The sequence below is a fragment of the Muscardinus avellanarius genome (genome assembly GCF_963383645.1).
Source record: "Muscardinus avellanarius genome assembly, chromosome: 16".
NCBI classification, from domain to species: Eukaryota; Metazoa; Chordata; class Mammalia; order Rodentia; family Gliridae; genus Muscardinus; species Muscardinus avellanarius.
Window position 1 is genome coordinate 24,435,924 of NC_137802.1, and position 18,243 is coordinate 24,454,166.

At 42.2% G+C, this 18,243-nt stretch overlaps 1 protein-coding gene across 1 annotated transcript in view; it reads right to left on the reverse strand.

Moving 5' to 3' along the window:
• Nucleotides 1-9,204: 9,204 nt before the first annotated feature.
• The window catches only part of EFCAB5 (EF-hand calcium binding domain 5), a gene marked incomplete at its 3' end in the record, with an annotated part of 113,143 nt that continues 104,104 nt past the window's right edge, over nt 9,205-18,243 (reverse strand). The window contains exon 21 of the mRNA XM_080713998.1: nt 9,205-9,413. Coding sequence (XP_080570124.1) covers nt 9,205-9,413 — 209 coding nt within the window. The remainder of the gene's footprint in view (nt 9,414-18,243) is intronic.

An 18,243-nucleotide genomic window follows, 5' to 3' on the forward strand; every position in this document is an offset into this window, starting at 1 on the left:
TAATCCACCATTTGTGAGGCTTAGACAGGAGGATCGCTGGCCCTTTGTAACTCAGTGAGACCCTGTTTCAAAATAAAGAATAGGAAATGATCTTGGGAGGCTGAGACAGGAAGATTGCAGTTCGTGGACAGCCTCAGCTACTTAGTCCCTCTGCAACTTAGTGAAACCCTGTTTCAAAATAAAGAATAAAAAAATAAAATAGGGCTGGGCGTGGTGGAGGAGCACACTTGTAATCCCAGCCTTCGGGAGGCTGAGACCGATGGATCATGGTTCGTGGACAGCCTCAGCTATTGAATGAGGCCCTCCGCAACTTAGTGAGACCCTTTTTCAAACATAGAGGATAAAAAAATAGGGCAGAGGGTGTAGCTCGGAGGTCAAATGCCCCTGGGTTCCATCCCCAAACCCGCAAAAAAAAAAAAAAAAAAAAAAAATAGGACTGAGAGTGTAGTTTGGAGGTAGAATGCCCCTGGTTTCAATCCCCAGTACCGGGAAAAAAAAATGTGTAAAGCAGGCATGGTGGCGCACAACTGTAATCCCACCACGCAAACCCAGAGGCCACACCTGCAAAGCAGATGCTTTACCACTGAGCTACATCCCGGCCCCACGCCCGGCTTTTATTTTTATTTTGAAGCAGGATCTTGCTAGGCTGATGAGTTTCTCACTACTTTCTGAGGCTGTCCTGGAACTTGTGATTCTCCTGTCTCAGCCTCCCAAGTACTAGGATTATAGGCATGCACCACCATGCCTGGCTCTAATTTATGTCTTATTTTGAGACAGAAGCTCGTTGAGTTGCCCCAGGTTGTTCTTGAACCTGCAATTCTCCTGCTTCAACCTCCCTAGTACTGGTATTACAGCTATGCACCACCTAGGGATTGAACCCAGAGGCATTCTATCTCCAACCTATACTCCCAGCCCTATTAAATTTTTTTTTAATTGGTCCATTGTAGTCATACATCTTAATGGGATTAAAGATGGTGGAGACATACATGCACACATCACCCAATTAGCCCTTACCCAATCCCCACCCCAAACCCTCCCCATCCCTCCTTCCCATGCTTAGCTTAGTGATTGGCTTTGATATGTTTTAAGTACATCATGTGCTTTAGAGAGTGTTTCCCTCTCTCCCCCTGCCCCTGTTAGGTCCCCTTATTTGCTCCACCCAGCCCTATTTTCTTTTGAAACAGAGCCTCACTATGTTACTGAGGTGAGGCTGGCTTTGAAGATGTGATCCTCCTGGGATTATAAGTGTGTGCTACCACACCCAGCTCAGTTTATCCTTTTTTTTCTTTTTTCTTTTTTTTTAGTATGGGGAATGATTTTACCTCCAAGCTACACCCCCAACCCTATTTTTTTTTTTTTTTTCTTGGCAGTACTGGGGATGAAACCCAAGGGCATTCTACCTCCCGGCTACACCCACAGCCCTATTTTTTTTTTTTTTTATAATTTATTTGGAAACAGGGTCTCACTAAATTGCTCAAAGCCTAAGTAGCTGAGGCAGGCTTCGAACCTGTGTGATCCTCCTGTCTCAACCTCCCAAACGCTGGGATTACAAGCGTGCGCCACCATGCCCAGTCCAACCCTATTTTTGACTTTTTTTTGTGTGTGTGTGGGCCTGGGGATGGAACCCAGGGGCATTCGACCTCCGAGCTATACTCCCTGCCCTATTTTTTATTCTTTATTTTGAAACCGGGTCTCACTGAGTTGCAGAGGGCCTAAGTAGCTGAGGCTGTCCACGAACCGCGATCCTCCAGGTCTCAGCCTCCCAAATGCTGGGATTACAAGCGTGCGCCACCACGCCCGGCTCCCTACTTTTTTTTTTTTTTTTTTTTTTTTTAACCAGGCTATCAGTTTACCCTTTTAAAGTGTACAAATATCCAAGGATGGTGGTGCATGCCTATTATCCCATTACTTGGGAGGGTGAGACAAGAGGATTGCAGGTTCACTGCCAGCTTCAGCTACTTAGTGATACCCTGTTTCCAAATAAAAAATAAAATAGGGATGGGGGTGTAGTCAGTGATAGAATGCTTCTGGGCTCAATCCCCAGTGTCAAAAAATTTTTTTAAATTTACAAATTAATTGTATATATTCAAAGAGCTGTACTGTCATCACCACATTAGAATACTTTCAATACCCAAAAAGCAACCAGGCACCCATTAGCCATTCCTATTTCCTCCAAACTGTCCAGTCCTAACCAATCTACTTTTCTATGGGGTTAAAGTTCTATCTTTTTTGTGTCTTATATTTTTGAAGCTTCAATATTAGATATATAAATGCTTAAGACTAGCCGGGTGTGGTGGCACACGCTTGTAATCCCCGTGCTTGGGAGGCTGAGACAGGAGGATTGCGCAGGTTCGAAGCCAGCCTCAGCAACTTAGTGAGACCCTGTTTCCAAATAAAATACAAAATAGGTTTGGGAATGTAGCCCAAAGGTAGAAAGCCTCTGGGTTCCATCCCTGGCACCACAAAAATAGATAGATAAATGCTTAAGACTGTCATATCTTCTTAATTAATTGACCCCTTTTATTATAAAATAACCTTATTTATCATATTCTTTGCTCTGAAAGTCTGTGTGATATTATTTTAGCCACTCAAATTTTCTTTTGACCTTAACTACAGGAAAAGTGAAAAGATGTACAGGAATAAAAAAATAATTGTAATTTGCTATATCCCTAAACCTACAATAGCATATATAACCATGATAATGTAAGCTCTTAATATTGACTTAAATGACAACGTAACTAGATTGGAAAGAATGGAGGGATGAGAAAGGTGTGTGTGTGTGTGTGTGTGTGTGTGTGTGTGTGTGTGTGTGTGTGTGTGGTATTGATCTTTTTATAATACTGTCTAAGCTGGGCATGGTGGTGCGTGCCTCTGTACTCCCAGTACTTGGGAGGCTGAAACAGGAGGCCCTCTGCAACTTAGACTCACTTTCAAAACAAAGAATCAGACCTATTTTTTCTCTTGTATGCAGAAGCTAGGGAGAAAATGGGTCATGGGAGGGACTCTAGACAAAGAAGAAAAAATGGGAGGGGAGAAGAGGAAAGTATTCTAATGCACATGACGTTTCATTCACAAACATCAAAGTCAGTCACTAAGCCAAACATGAGAAGGAGGGAGGGAATAGGGAAAGGGCTAAATGAGTGGTGTTTGCATGTATGCCTCTGCCTTCTTGACCTCATTATGTATGATTACAGTGCACCAATAAAAAAGTAAATTAAAAAAGAATAAAAAAAATAACAGAGCTAGAGGTGTAGCTGGGATGTAGAATGTCCCAGGGTTCCATCCCCAGTAACAATATATTGCCTAAATTGGGGAAGAAGGTAGCCACCTGTGCATACTATTTAGCAATACAATGATAAATATCAAAACTGTAGCCAAAGAAGGGGTTGGCAAATTTTTTCAGCATAGTTAGAGAGTAAATATTTTAGATCTTGTGGGCCATATGTTCTCTGTCAACTACTCAAAAGTTTTCCAATAAAACCTTATTTAAGAAGGGCATAGCCAACCGTGGTGGCACACACTTGTAATCCCAGCATTTGGGAGGCTGAGACAGGACAGCCTCAGCTACTTAGTGAAGACCTTTGCAATTTAGTGAAACCATGTTTCAAAATAGAGAATAAAAAATAGGGCTGGGGGTGTAGTTTGGAGGTACAATGTCCCTGGGTTCAATCCCCAGTATAAAAAAAAAAATTGTTTTTAAAGAAGGGCATGATGGCACACGCTTATAACCCTAGTACTTGGGAGGCTGAGAAGGGAGAATTGCAGGTTTGAGAAACTCAGCAAATAGTGAGATTTGTAATCTCTCATTAACCTAGCAAGATCCTGTTTCAAAATAAAAACAAAACAAAGCTGGGGGTGTAGCCCAAAGGTAGAATGGACATAGAATATCCCTGAGTTCAATCCCCAGTGACACACACACACACACACACACACACATACACATGCGCGAAAACCTTATTTACTATAACAGGCAGCTGACCATGTTGGTAAACATGGGCTGTTTACCAACTTCTGAGCTAAAATAATCAGAAGTAGTTAATACAAGATGGGTGTAGTGGCATATACCTGTAATCCTAGTATCTTAGAAAGCTGATATAGGAGGATTGCAGATTCAAGGACAGCCTCGGCAACTTAACAAGGCCCTCAGCAACTTAGACCCCATTTCAAAAAAAAAAAAAGAAAAGAAAAAATAGCAGGGCATGGTGACACGTCTGTAATCCCAGTACTTGAGAGTCTCAGATTTGAGGATCACAGGTTGAGGACAGCCTCAGCAAGTAGTGAGACTCTCAGCAATCTAGGGAGACTCTGTTTTAAAACAAAAAATAAGAAGGCCTAAGGGTGTAACTTAGAGGTAGAATGCCTCTGGGTTCAATCCCCAGTATTGGAATAAATAAATAAAAATTAACAATGATAATAAATAGCTCAGAGGTAGAATAACTCTGGGTTCGATCCCCTGTACCACAAGAGAAAAGAGAGAGAGAGAAGTTGATACAGAAACAGAATAGGGAATAGGGGTGCAGTGGGATTGGGAAACACTAGGCTTTAAACAGACCTTGCAAAACAGGATGACTCTAAACTATGAATATGTGTTATTTTGCTTAAAAGAATCAATACAGAGTAAAAACTAAAGCACCCTGCCAGTGCTATCTGCTTCTTGCTTGAAAAGACTGAATAGGAAATTGATCACACAAAATTACCCAGTAGAAAGCCAGGTGTGGAAGTGGGGCATGGTGGTACATGCTTGTAATCCCAGTACTTAGGAGGCTGAGACAGGAGGATTGCAGATTTGAGGCCAGCTCAACAACTTAATGAGAACTTCTGCAACATAGTGAGACCTTGTTTAAAAATAAAAAAGGGTGGGGTAAAGCTCAGAGGTAGAATGCCCCTGGGTTTACCCCAGTACCCTCAAAAAAAGTTATCTAGTAGAAGCTGGGCATGGTGGTGCACGTTTGTAATCCCCGTGCTTGGGAGGCTGAGACAGGAGGATCACACAGGTTCAAAGCCACCCTCAGCTACTTAGTGAGGCTCTCAGCAACTTAATGAGACCCTGTTTCAATATATGTATAATAGGTCTGGGAATATAGCCTCTGGGTTCCACCCCTAGTACCACCAAAAAAAAAAAAAAAAAAGTTATCTAGTTGAGAGCTCTATATCCCAGACTATATGAATTTTTGAATCGGTGTATTGAATTCCGTATTGCTTTTGAAACATTGTAATGAAAAAATCATGAGATTTTACCAAAGCTAAAAGATTAGGCTGGGTGTAGTGGCATATACCTGTAATCCTAGTGAGTTGGGAGGCTGAAGTTGTAACTTAGAAATAGAATGTAATCTCTGCCGGGCGTGGTGGCGCACGCTTGTAATCCCCGCGCTTGGGAGGCAGAGACAGGAGGATCACGCAGGTTTGAAGCCAGCCGCGCGCGCTGGCTTAGGAGACCCTGTTTCCAAATAAAAATGTAAAAATAGGTCTGGGAGTGTAGCCCGGAGGTAGAAGGGCTTCCAGGAACCCCAGTACCACCAAAAAAAAAGAGAAAGAAATAGAATGTAATCTCAACAATTTAGAGGCAGGCCCTCAGAAATTTAATGAGACTGCTTCTAAATAAAAAGTAAGCCTGGCGTGGTGGCACACGCTTGTAATCCCTGCATTTGGGAGGCTGAGACTGGAGGATCGTGGTTGGTGGGCAGCCTCAGCTAGTTAGTGAGCCCTCTGCAACTCAGTGAGACTCTGTTTCAAAATAAAGAATAAAAAATTGGGTAGGGGGTGTAGCTCAGAGGTCAAATACCTCTGGGTTCCATCCCCAAGCTCGCAAAAAAAAAAAAAAAAAAAAAAAAGTAAAATACGGCTGGGGGTATACCTCTGAACTAGAATGCCCCTAAGTTTAGTCCCCAGTAACAAATAAATAAGTAGGGCAGGAGCATCCTTGTCCTTGGGTTCAATACCGAGGAACACATACAAAAGCCAGCAGGCTGGTTTTTCAGATACAGTGTTGCAGAGAACTCTCTAGCATCAACTGCAGCTGGCAACAGTAACTAACGGGTAAATTGAGAATACAGAGAAGTCTCAACATTTGAGAAGGCAACTTTGGGGACTTAACTAGAAATCCTGTAAAAACAGAAGCAGGACAAGCCAGTAAAACATAGCTGTATTACTACCAAACTTCCAGTTGTTCTGCAATAGAGAATTCTCATTAGCTTAGATTTCAAGAAACAAAACAGACGCCAGGCGTGGTGGCACATGCTTGTAATTCCAGTACTCGGTAAGCTGAGATGGATCACAGGTTTGCGGCCAACCTCAGCTACTATTTAGTGAGGCCCTCTGCAATTTAGTGAGACCCTGTTTCAAAATAGAGAATGAAAAATAGGCTGGGAGTATAGCTTGGAGGTAGAATGGCCCTGGGTTCAAACCCCAGTACCACAAAAACAAAAACAAGTAAAATACAAAGAAGTCACCTGCAAGTGGGTCCAAGACAACTGTGGGAATCTTAGCAGTCAAACTTATGAGTCCTTCATTTAGTTCTGTGTGTGTGTGGTACTAGGGATTGAACCCAAGAACATTCTATGTCTGTGTTATACCCCCAGCTTTTTTTTTTTTTGGTTTTTTTTTTTTTTTCGGGTCTGGGGATGGAACCCAGGGGCATTTGACCTCTGAGCTACACCCCCTGCCCTATTTTCTATTCTTTAGTTTTAAACCGGGTCTCATTGAGTTGCAGAGGGCCTCACTAAGTAGCGGAGGCTGTCCTCGAACCGCGATCCTTCAGGTCTCAGCCTCCCGAATGCTGGGATTACAAGCGTGCGCCCCCACGCCCAGCTCAAGTGTAGTATTTTGTACTTGGAAACAGGATCTTGGTAAGTTGCTAAGGGCCTCACACCTGTGATCCTCCTGTCTCAGTGGCCCGTGTACTGGGGTAACAGGTGCGCGCTGTCCCAGCCAGCCATCCTAGCTTCTTCACCTGCTTCTTAGCAGCTGCTGTGAACAGGGCAGCTCATTCTTTGAATGTGTTTCCTGTCTACAAAGTGGACATAATATCGGGGCCACCTACATTATAGATTATTGAGAGACTCAATCAAACTAGTATATTGAGATCACTTCAAACACGTTAACATGCCATAAAATGTATACTTGTTATCCTTAAGCTAGAGGTCATGTAGTTCCCATGATATGGGTAAAAGCAGCTCTCTGAAAAATCTTACTGCCTAAAATCCCACTCGTATCCACAGTGGACTCTATAAGCTTGTTCTGGAACTATCAGGATAGGTAGCTATCAGCTTAACACCCTTAAGAACATTGTCCCTACAAATGTGCCCCAAAATGCCCCCCTCCAAATATGAAACAGGAGGATAGGTTACAACTAAGCATGAGATCACCCAGAGAAGAGGAGTGGTAATAACACTGCCATCTTATCAGGAAAGGTTAAAAAGAGACCTCCAATCTTCAATTATAAGATGTTTCAAACATATCACATTTTGTCAACCTAATAAAGAATATAAAGTTTAATTTCCCAAGATTTTATTAAAAATGGACTCCATCATCAGATATCTTATTGCAAAGATGAAATCTCACAACATAGCAGTAAAGTTTGCCGTAATAACAAGCTTTAAGCAAATACAAACTCTTGTTGTAGTTCTCAAACTTTGAGTGGTTTTATCATAATAAAAAATTGCTGTTTTCTTTTTTCCATTTGTCATAAACATTTCCCCAAAAATTTCTGTTCCGCTGGGCATAGTGGCACATGCTTCTAGTCCCAGTACTTGGGGAAGGCTAAGACAGGAGGTTTGCAGGTTCGTGGCTAGTCTCAGCAATTTAGTGAAGCCCTTTGCAACTTAGTGAGACCCTGCTTCAAAATAAAGAATAAAAAAAAAAAAAATAGGCCTGGGGGTATAGCTTAGCGGTAGAATGCCTCTGGGTACAATCCCCAGTACTGAAAAAAAATTATGTTCATTAAAATGACTTTTAGCTGGGCGTGGTGGCGCACACTTGTAATCCCTGCACTTGGGAGGCTGAGACAGGAGGATCGCACAGGTTCGAAGCCAGCCTTAGCTACTTAGTGAGGTTCTCAGCAACTTAGTGAGACCCTGTTTCCAAATATAATATAAAATAGGTCTGGGAGTATAGCCCGCAGGTAGAAAGCCCCTGGGTTTCACCCCCAGTACCACCAAAAAAAAAAAAAAAAAAAAAAAAAGACTTTTAGCCGGTCTAGGTGGTACACGCTTGTAATTTCAGCATTCAGGAGGCTGAGACAGGAGGATCATGGTTTGAGGACAACCTCAGCTACTTATGTCCTTTGCAACTCAGTGAGACCCTGTTTCAAAATAAAGAATAAAAAACAGGGCTAGGGAGCAGGGCGTGGTAGCACATGCTTGTAATCCCAGTACTTGGGAGGCTGAGATAGGAGGATCTGGGTTCATGGTCAGCTTCAGCTACTTAGGCCCTCTGCAAATTAGTGAGACTGTTTCAATATAAAGAATAAAAAAAGGGGTTTGGGGGTGTAGCTCAGAGGTAGAATGACCCTGGGTTCCACCCTCAGTACCACAAAAAAGACTTTTAAATTAAGAAAAGCTGGGTGTGTCGGCACAAGGCTATAATCTCAGTATTTGGGAGGCCGAGACAGAAGGATATCAGGTTTGAGGCCAGCCTCAGCAATTTAGTGAGACCCTCAGCAACTTAGATCCTGTTTCCAAATAAAATATAAAATAGGGCTGGGGGTGTAGCTCGGATATAGAACACCCCTGGGTTCAATCCCAGTACCAAAAATAAATAAATAGCTAAGAAAGGGGGAGGGGTCATTTAGTGAAGTCTTTGAAACAATAGAAAAACCATTGTCTAGTTCTTAAATTTTTTTATTATTTGGTACTCATTTGATGTAAAAACTGCCAAGATTTTCCTAAATCCTCAGTCTTTTTTACTTTGGACCTTAAAAGAATTAAAAATGACCACCCAATCAGCCATAGCCATAGTAGCTTCATGGCAGACATAAGACTCACACAAAAAGTGTATTTTCAAATATATTCTATAATGTACTTAAATACCTTTGGTTATGGCTTCATTAACTAGATTTTTTTAGATAAAATTTCTCCTTAGGTAGTACTTCTGGTTTTAGAAAATGCTGAGGTAAATGTCTAGGAGCAGAATATGTCTATGTGGCACTTGTTTCTGGTGGAAAATATTTTATCATTAACAAAGAACACTGAACATGACCAGAATATCCTAAGTGTCAGTTCCACTGACATTGCCCTGGCAAGCTGCCCCTGGCACTTTTGCACACATCCGGCTGTCAGTCTTGGAGGGCAGCGGGGGTATAATAGCACTATTGAGTTTTTTGCTTAGCTCCATGAGAGCTACGCAAATGTGGATCCAGTGGTACAGAAGTTCAATGGTAGTGTTACCAAAGTTCCATACTTCCACGCGGGAATGATCTGCACCAAAACACAAAACAAAAACAAAAAGTTAGTGAGGATAGTTTTGTAACTTTAGTATTAGAACAACTAAGTTCCAATATTATGATTAAAGTTCATTACATACATTTAGAGTCAAAACTATAGGAGAGAGCCGGGCGTGGTGGTGCACACTTGTAATCCCAGCATTTGGGAGGCTGATGCAGTAGTATCCGGGTTTGCGGACAGCCTCAGCGACTTAGTGAGGCCCTTTGCAACTCAGTGAGGCCCTGTTTCAAAATACAGAATAAAGAAATATAGGGCTGGGGGTGTAGCTCAGAGGTAGGATGCCCCTGGGTTCCATCCCCAGTACTAAAAAACAAAACTATAGGAGAATCTGTGTGTGTGTGTGTGTGTGTGTGTTACTGCAGATTAAACCCAGAGGCAGTCTACCACCAAGATACACCCCCAGTCCTTTTATAATTACAATTTTTTTGTGTGTGTGATACTGGGGGTGGAACCCAGAGGCTTTTCTACCTTTGGACTATACTCCTAGACCTATTTTTATACTTTTATTTGGAAACGGTCTCACTAAGTTGCTGAGGCTGACTTTGAACCTGTGCAATCCTCTTTTCTCGGTCTCCCAAGCTCTGGGATTACAAGTGTGTGCCACCACACCCAGTATAATTACAATTTTTTATATTTATTTATTTATTTATTATTTATTGGTGGTACTGGGAATGGAACCCAGGGACCTTCTACCTCTGGGATACACTCCCAGACCTATTTTATATATTTTATTTGGAAACAGGGTCTCTTAAACCAGCTGAGGTTGGCTTCCAACCTGCCCGATCCTCCTGTCTCAGCCTCCCAAGCGCTGGGATTACAAGCGTGTGCCACCACGCCCGGCTAATTACAAATTTTTAATTAATTTTTTTTTGTGGCACTGGGATTGAATCCAGGGTCATTCTACTTCAGAACTACACTCCCAGCCTATTTAATTTTTCTTTTAAAACAGGGTCTTGCTGGGTTGCTGAGAGTCTTAATATTGGCTGAGGCTGTTCTTTAGCCTGTTTTCCTCTTGTCTCAGCCTCCCAAGTACTGGGATTACAGGCATGCACCACTATGCTAAACTAGAATTTATTCATTCATTCATTCATTTATGGTGGTACTGGGGATTGAACCCAGGGACATTCACCTCTGAATTATACCCCGAGCCCTATTTTATTTTTTATTTTGAAACAGGATCTCACTAACTTGTGGAGGGCCTCACTAAATTGCTGAGGCTGGGGATGAACCTGTGATCCTCCTGTCTCAGCCTCCCAAGTACTAGGAGGCTGCTCCCCCTAGGAGACTGTGCGCCTCCCAAGCCTGCACCACCACATCAGATTTAGAATCTTATTTAAATATGTAATTACAAGAATGTGGACAGATACATTTTAAAATATTCATGCAGTACAATACTGCACAGCAGTTAACAACTAAAGAATTATATATATACATATATTTATATATACATATATCATTATGAATAAATTTCAGAAACATATTGCACCCAGGGGACAGTGGCTCATACCTGTAATCCCAGTACTTGGGAGGCTGAGATAGGAGGATGGCAGGTTCCAGGCCAGCCTCAGCAATTTAGCAAGACCCTTAGCAACTTAGTGAGAACTCATTTCAGAATGAAAAGGTCTCAGGCTCTAACTCAGAGGTAGAATGCTTCCTGGTCCAATCCTCAATACCAAAACCAAAACTAAACCCGACCAACAAACAAAAAAGCTACCCAAAACATATTGAGCCCAAGAGTAATTTATAGATTATTATGTACATGTAGCCAGGTGTGGTAGCATAAACCTGTAATACCAATACTTGGGAGGCTGAGACTGGAGGATCACAGGTTCATGGCCAGCCTCAGCAACTTAGACTCTCAGCAACCCAGTAAGACCCTGTTTCAGAATAAATAATAAAAATAATAAGAAAAATATTAGCCGGGCGTAGTGGCACATGCCTGTAATCCCAGCACTCAGGAGGCTGAGACCAGAGGATCGCAGTTCGCAGACAGCCTCAGCTACTTAGTGAGGCCCTCCGCAACTCAGTGAGACCCTGTTTCAAAATAGAGAATAAAAAATAGGGTAGGGGGTGTAGCTCAGAGGTCAGATGCTCCTGGGTTCCATCCCCAGACCCACAAAAATAAATAAATAAATAAATAAAAATATAAATAAACATGGCATAATGTTAAGGTTGGGAATAGAATATAGTTTTGCAAGGATTAAAGAGGCATGTATGCTAACACTATATTTTTGTGTTTAAAATATTCCCAAACTAAAATTAATTATTTAAGCGGGAGCTGGGTATGATGTTGTATGCCTGTAATCCTAAAGACTGAAACAAGAGGATTGCAGGTTCAAAGCCAGCCTCAGTAACTTAGTGAGACTTTATTTCAAGAAATAAAATAGAGCTGGGGGTGTGGCTCAGAGGCAAAATGCTCCTGGGTTCAATTCTTAATACAAAAAATAAAAATAAATAAATAAAATAATTGAAGCCAAGCTTGGTGGCACATATTTTCAAAATGCTCCTGGGTTCAATTCTTAATACAAAAAATAAATAAAATAATTGAAGCCAAGCTTGGTGGCACATATTTAGGAGGTTGAGAAAGGAGGATCATAGGTTTAAGGATAGCCTTAGCAATTAGTGAGAACCTCTTTCCAAATAAAAAATAAAATAGGGCCGGGCGTGGTGGCGCACGCTTGTAATCCCCGCGCTTGGGAGGCGGAGACAGGAGGATCGCGCAGGTTCGAAGCCAGCCGCACGCGCTGGCTTAGGAGACCCTGTTTCCAAATAAAAATGTAAAAATAGGTCTGGGAGTGTATCCCGGAGGTAGAAGGGCTTCCAGGAACTCCAGTACCACCAAAAATAATAATAATAAATAAATAAAATAAAATAGGGCTGGGGTGTAGCTCAGAGGTAGAATGACCCTGGGTTTGATCTCCAGCAACACAAACACACACAGAGAAAGGCTCATAAAATGTGGAAAACATTCCCAAGTCTCCATTTTTATTCAACAGTGACAATTAATTAATTTATTTATTGCGGGTCTGGGACTGAAACACAGAGGCATTTGACCTCCGAGCTACAACCCCTGCCCAATTTTTTATTCTTTATTTTAAAACAGGGTCTCACTGAATTGCGAAGGGTCTCACTAAGTAGCTGAGGCTGTCCAACGAACTATGATCCTCCAGTCTCAGCCTCCAGAATGCTGGAATTACAAGCATGCGCCACCACGCCCGGCTTTATTTATTTATGTATTTATTTATGTATTTATTTATTTATTTACTTTGCAGTCCTGGAGACGAAGCCCAGGGGCATTGTACATCCGAGCTACACTCCCAGCCCTATTTTTTATTTTGAAACAGGGTCTCACTAAGTTGCAAAGGACCTCACTAAGTAGCTGAGGCTGTCTGTGAAACCATGATCCTCCTGTCTCAGCCTCCTGAATGCTGGGATTACAGGTGTGCGCCACCACGCCCGGCTAAATAGTGACTTTAAAAAACATGTGGATCCAGCCAGGTGTTACAAAATAAAGAACAAAAAATAGGGCTGGGGGTATAGCTCAGAGGTACAATGCCCCTGGGTTCCATCCCCAGTACCCGCCCCCCAAAAGTGGATTCATTTAATTTTTTAAGATTCTGTGCGTGTGTGTGTGTGTGTGTGTGTGTGTGTGTGTGTGTGTGTGTGTGCTAGTGTTACTGGGGACGGAGCCCAGGAGCATTCTGCTTCTGAGCCACACCTACAGACCCATTATTATTATTGTTTTTTGGAAACAAAGACGCATTAAATTGCCGAGGCTGGTTTTTTGGTTTTTGTGGGGTTTTTTTTGGTGGTACTGGGGATGGAACCCAGGGGCCCTCTACCTCTGGGCTACACTCCCAGGCCTATTTTATATTTTATTTGGAGACAGGGTCTCTTAAGCCAGCTGAGGCTGGCTTTGAACCTGCACGATCCTCGTGTCTCAGCCTCCCAAGCGCAGGGATTACAAGCGTGCGCCACCATGCCCGGCTTTTGCCAAGGCTGGTTTTATTTATTTTATTTTTTTTTTTGGGGGGGGGCTGGAGCCCAGGGGCATTTGACCTCCAAGCTACACCACCTGCCCTATTTTTTATTCTTTATTTTGAACTGGGTCTCACTGAGTTGCAGAGGGCCTCACTAGGTAGCTGAGGCTGTCCACGAACTGTGTTCCTCCAGTCTCAGCCTCCCGAATGCTGGGATTACAAGCATGCACCACCACGCCCGGCTGCCAAGGCTGGTTTTAAACATGCAGTCCAAGCCCGGTGTGGTGGCGCACGCTTGTAATCCCTGCTCTTGGGAAGCAGAGACAGGAGGATCGCGCAGGTTCGAAGCCAGCCGCGTGCGCTGGCTTAGGAGACCCTGTTTCCAAATAAAAATGTAAAAATAGGTCTGGGAGTGTAGCCCGGAGGTAGTAGGGCTTCCAGGAACCCCAGTACCACCAAAAATAAATAAATAAATAAATAAATAAATAAATAAATAAATAAATAAACAAACATGCAGTCCTCTTGTATCAGCCTTCCAAGTACTGGGATTATAAGCATGCGCTACCATTCCCAGCTTCTAAGATTCTTTCGTGTGTGTGTGTGTGTGTGTGTGTGTGTGTGTGTGTGTGTATCTGTGTGTGTGGCACTAGGGACTGAACCCAGGAGCATTCTATGTCTAAGCTTCTATCCCATCCCTATTTTTCTTTTCATTTTGAAACAGGGCCATGCTAGGTTGATGAGAATCTCACAACATGCTGAGGTTGTCCTCGAACCTCTAATCCTCCTGTCTCCAAGTACGTACCACCAAGCTGGGTTCACACGCTTTTTACACACACATAGGCACTGTCTTTTCTCATTCAATTGTAAGTGTTCAGTAAATATCGAATTGAAACAACATTAAATTAAAGAATAATTTTGTTTTTCAAATACTGTTTTCCAGATGATAGTTCAATAACATTAGTGACAATTATGAATAAAAAAACAAAAACAGATGCTAGCCATAAGAACACATTAAAAATACCGGATACATTTCATTTTATAGGCAATATTAGATCATCAAAATGCATTCTTAAGCCAGGCTTGATGGTGCGCACCATGATGGTGTAGCTTGGAGGTAAAATGCCCCTGGGTTTAATCCCCAGTATCACACACACAATTAAAACCAAACTAAACTAAAAAACAGGATCTTGCTAAGTCACTGAGGGTCTCTGTAAATGGCTAATGCCGGCCTCAAATCTGCACCTAAAATTTTCCTTTCTCAGCCTACCAAGTCCTGGGATTACAGGCAGGAGCCACTACGCCTTGCTTAATTAATCTTTGTACTAATCAGCTTCCTGTAGGTTTCCAAAGTTTTTTTGATTATCTTAATGTTGGACTGCAATGAACTCTAAATAAAAGTTCACCTTAAGGACACCCCTAAAACCAGTCCGTGTATTTATTTACTATTGTTGTTTATGTTATTGATAAAACAGCTCTGCTGCTCGCACCGCTTTATTCTGCCCTTCCCGAATTTCCATTAAGAGAACATCTGTTCTTAGCTGAACATCCATAGGAACAGACCCCCATCTGCAGCCATTATTAAGCTGGTTGCTATCTCCATGGTGATTCAAGGACAGGAGGATGAGGAGAGAGGTCTCTCCCTTTCACAAGCCCCTGTTGCTTATTTCCTGTCTCGTTGTTATCAGAGAAAGCCCCGAACCTGTCTGGAAGATGGTTCCTGTATCCTTGTCCTTTGTCGAGCGCGGGCCTGAATGATTCCTCCAAGGAATCCTCCCACGCGGATGGCTCCCCATTAACGGCTGAGCGCTGCTGCCCTCTCGTGGTAGATAGAGGCCAGATCTTTGCAGATTGGCATAGGACAGAGCTCGAATTTAGCAATTCTTTCAAGCTACTTTTTTTTTTTTCCTTTTACTTTTTGGTACTGGAGACTGAACCAGAGGGCATTTTACCTCTGAGCCACATTTCAGCCCTATTTTTTATTTTTATTTTGAAACAGGGTCTCCCTAGGTTAATGAGAGTCTCACTACTTGCTGAGGCTGTCCTCCCACCTACGATCCTCCTGTCTCAGCCTCCCAAGCGCGGGGATTACAAACATGCGCCACCACGCCCGGCTGGGATTACATTCTTGCACCACAAAGGCTGGCTCAAGCTATCTTTATTTTCTTTTATAACCAGAAAATATTATACTTCAAACGCCTTTTATTGTTGTTGTTGTTGTTGTTTGTTGTTGTTGTTGTTGTTGTTATTGGTGGTGGTGGTGGTGGTGGTGGTTTGGGGAGGGCACTGAGGATTGAGGATTGAACTCAGGTATTCTACGTTCAAGCTACCCACCAAGAAGCCCTTTTTTAAATCTTTTTTTTTTTTTTAACTTTGAAACAGGATCTTGCTAAATTGCCGAGGTCCCTGCTAAGGTGCCATACCTGGCCTTCAGCCTGTGATCCTCCTCTCAGCCTCCCAAGTACTGGTGTTACAGGTGCCACTATACCCAGCTTTATTATGGCACTTTTGTAAGACTTAATCAAACATTTAATTACATAGAATGCATAGGATGTTTCAAAATTAAAACTCCATTGATGGATCGCTGTTAACACTGGATTAATTAAGTTAAATCCTTTGAGAATTAGAGACAATTAATAAATATGGGCAAAGCAAAAAGAATAAAGTACTTAAGCTTCAGATCCAACATTTAAAATACAACTCTCGTTTCAACTACAAATAGCCTAAGATCAGCAGCGATTCTCAAATGCTCCCCTCCTGCATCACTGGTTCTTTTAATTTTAGTTCTCTTATTTCTAGTCACATTCCCTAAATTATGAGGTGTGTGTGTGTGTGTGTGTGTGTGTGTGTAGAGGGAGGGTAGTAGGGATTGAACCCATGATTATTCTAGCTCTGAGCTATACCCCAGCCCTATTTTATTTATTTATTTATTTATTTATTTATTTATTTATTTATTTTTGTGGGTCTGGGGATGGAACCCAGGGGCATTTGACCTCTGAGCTATACCCCCTGTCCTATTTTTTATTCTTTATTTTGAAACCGGGTCTCACTGAGTTGCAGAGAGCCTCACTAAGTAGCTGAGGCTGTCCACGAACTGCGATCCTCCAGTCTCAGCCTCCCGAATGCTGGGATTACAAGTGTGCGCCACCACGCCCGGCTTTTATTTTTTATTTTGAAACAGGGTCTCACTAGGTTGCCGAGACTGGCTTCAAACCTGTGATCCTCCTGTCTCAACCTCCCAAGTACTGAGATTACAGGCATATGCCACCACCTCTAGCTCCTAAATTACTCTTTTAACATTACTGTTACTTAAAATGAACTAAAGAGCCATGCTATAATATGTGCTTGAAAGAATCTTCATACATAAATTTCATTACATTTTTATGTAGGCATGGCACTTATGTTTGCCATGGCAGTTGGGCACTTAATAAATCACTCTTAGGGTGGTTGTCCCAAAGGTACTGTAGGTACAGCCTCCTAGGCTTATCAGGAAAGAATCAGTGTTAAATGGGGAGGGGGGGAATCACATTTTTCTTTTTTTATTGTTTTTCTTTTATGTGTATAGTACAGGGAATTGAACCCATGGACATTGTACCCCTGAGTTATATCCCGAGACTTATTTTCTTTTTATATTGAATCAGGGTCTTGCTAAATTGCTGAAACTGTCTTTGAACCTGTGGTTCCTGTCTCAGCCTCCTAAGTATTGGGATTATAGTTCGGAGGTAGAATGCTCCTGGGTTATTTTCCAGTACTGCAAAACAAACAAACAAAACTCCAGAACAACAACAACAACAACAAATAAAAAAACCATCAACAAGCACCCAGGTCGATGGATGAAAACAGACTTATATCAAGGCATATCATTATGAAATCTCACAATCTCGAGGATAAAGAGATGATTCTGCAGATTCAAAAGAGGCGAAACAGCTGGGCATGGTGGTGTACATCTGTAATCCCAGTATTTGAGAAACTGAGACAAGATCACAGGTTCGAGGACAGCCTCAGTAACAGGGAAACTCTGAACAACCTAGAAAGATCTGGTTTCAACACATAAAATAAAAAAGGAGGCCGGGCGTGGTGGCGCACACTTGTAATCCCAACACTTGGGAGGCTGAGACAGGAGGATCACACAGGTTCGAAGCCAGCCTCAGCTACTTAGTGAGGCTCTCAGAAACTTAGTGAGACCCTGTTTCCAAATAAAGTGTAAAATAGGTCTGGGAGTATAGCCAAGAGGTAGAAAAGACCCTGGATTCCACCCCCAGTACCACAAAAATAAAATAAAATAGGATGGGGTGTAGCTTAGAGGTAGAATGCCCCTGGATTCAAGAGGTAGAGTGCCCTGAGTTCAATCCCTAGTATGAAGGAGAAAGAGGAGGAGGAGGAGGAGAAGGAGGAGAAACAAGAGAAACTGGAGAAACAACAAAAAAATACAAACAGGTTACATGAACAGAATCAGAAAGGCCTCAGACTTTTTATCTTGTTGATACTGGAAATTGGGCCCAGGGATATTCTACCTCCAAGCTATGCTCTCAGCTCTTTTTTGTATTTTTTTTTTTTTTTGTTTTGAAACAAGGGTCTTGCTAAGTTGCTGAGGCTGGTCTTGAACCTGTGATCCTTCTGTCTCAAGCCTCCCAAGTACTGGGATTACAGGTGTGTGCTACCATACCTTGCTGACTTCAGACAGCAATTTTGAAAGTTAGAAATCAATGGAGCCATTTCTAAAAAAAAAAAAAAAAAAAAACTAAACAAAGAGTTATGGCCTGACCCAGCAATTCCACTCCTAAGGTATATACCCAAGAGAATTGAATACCTAGGTTCACACAAAA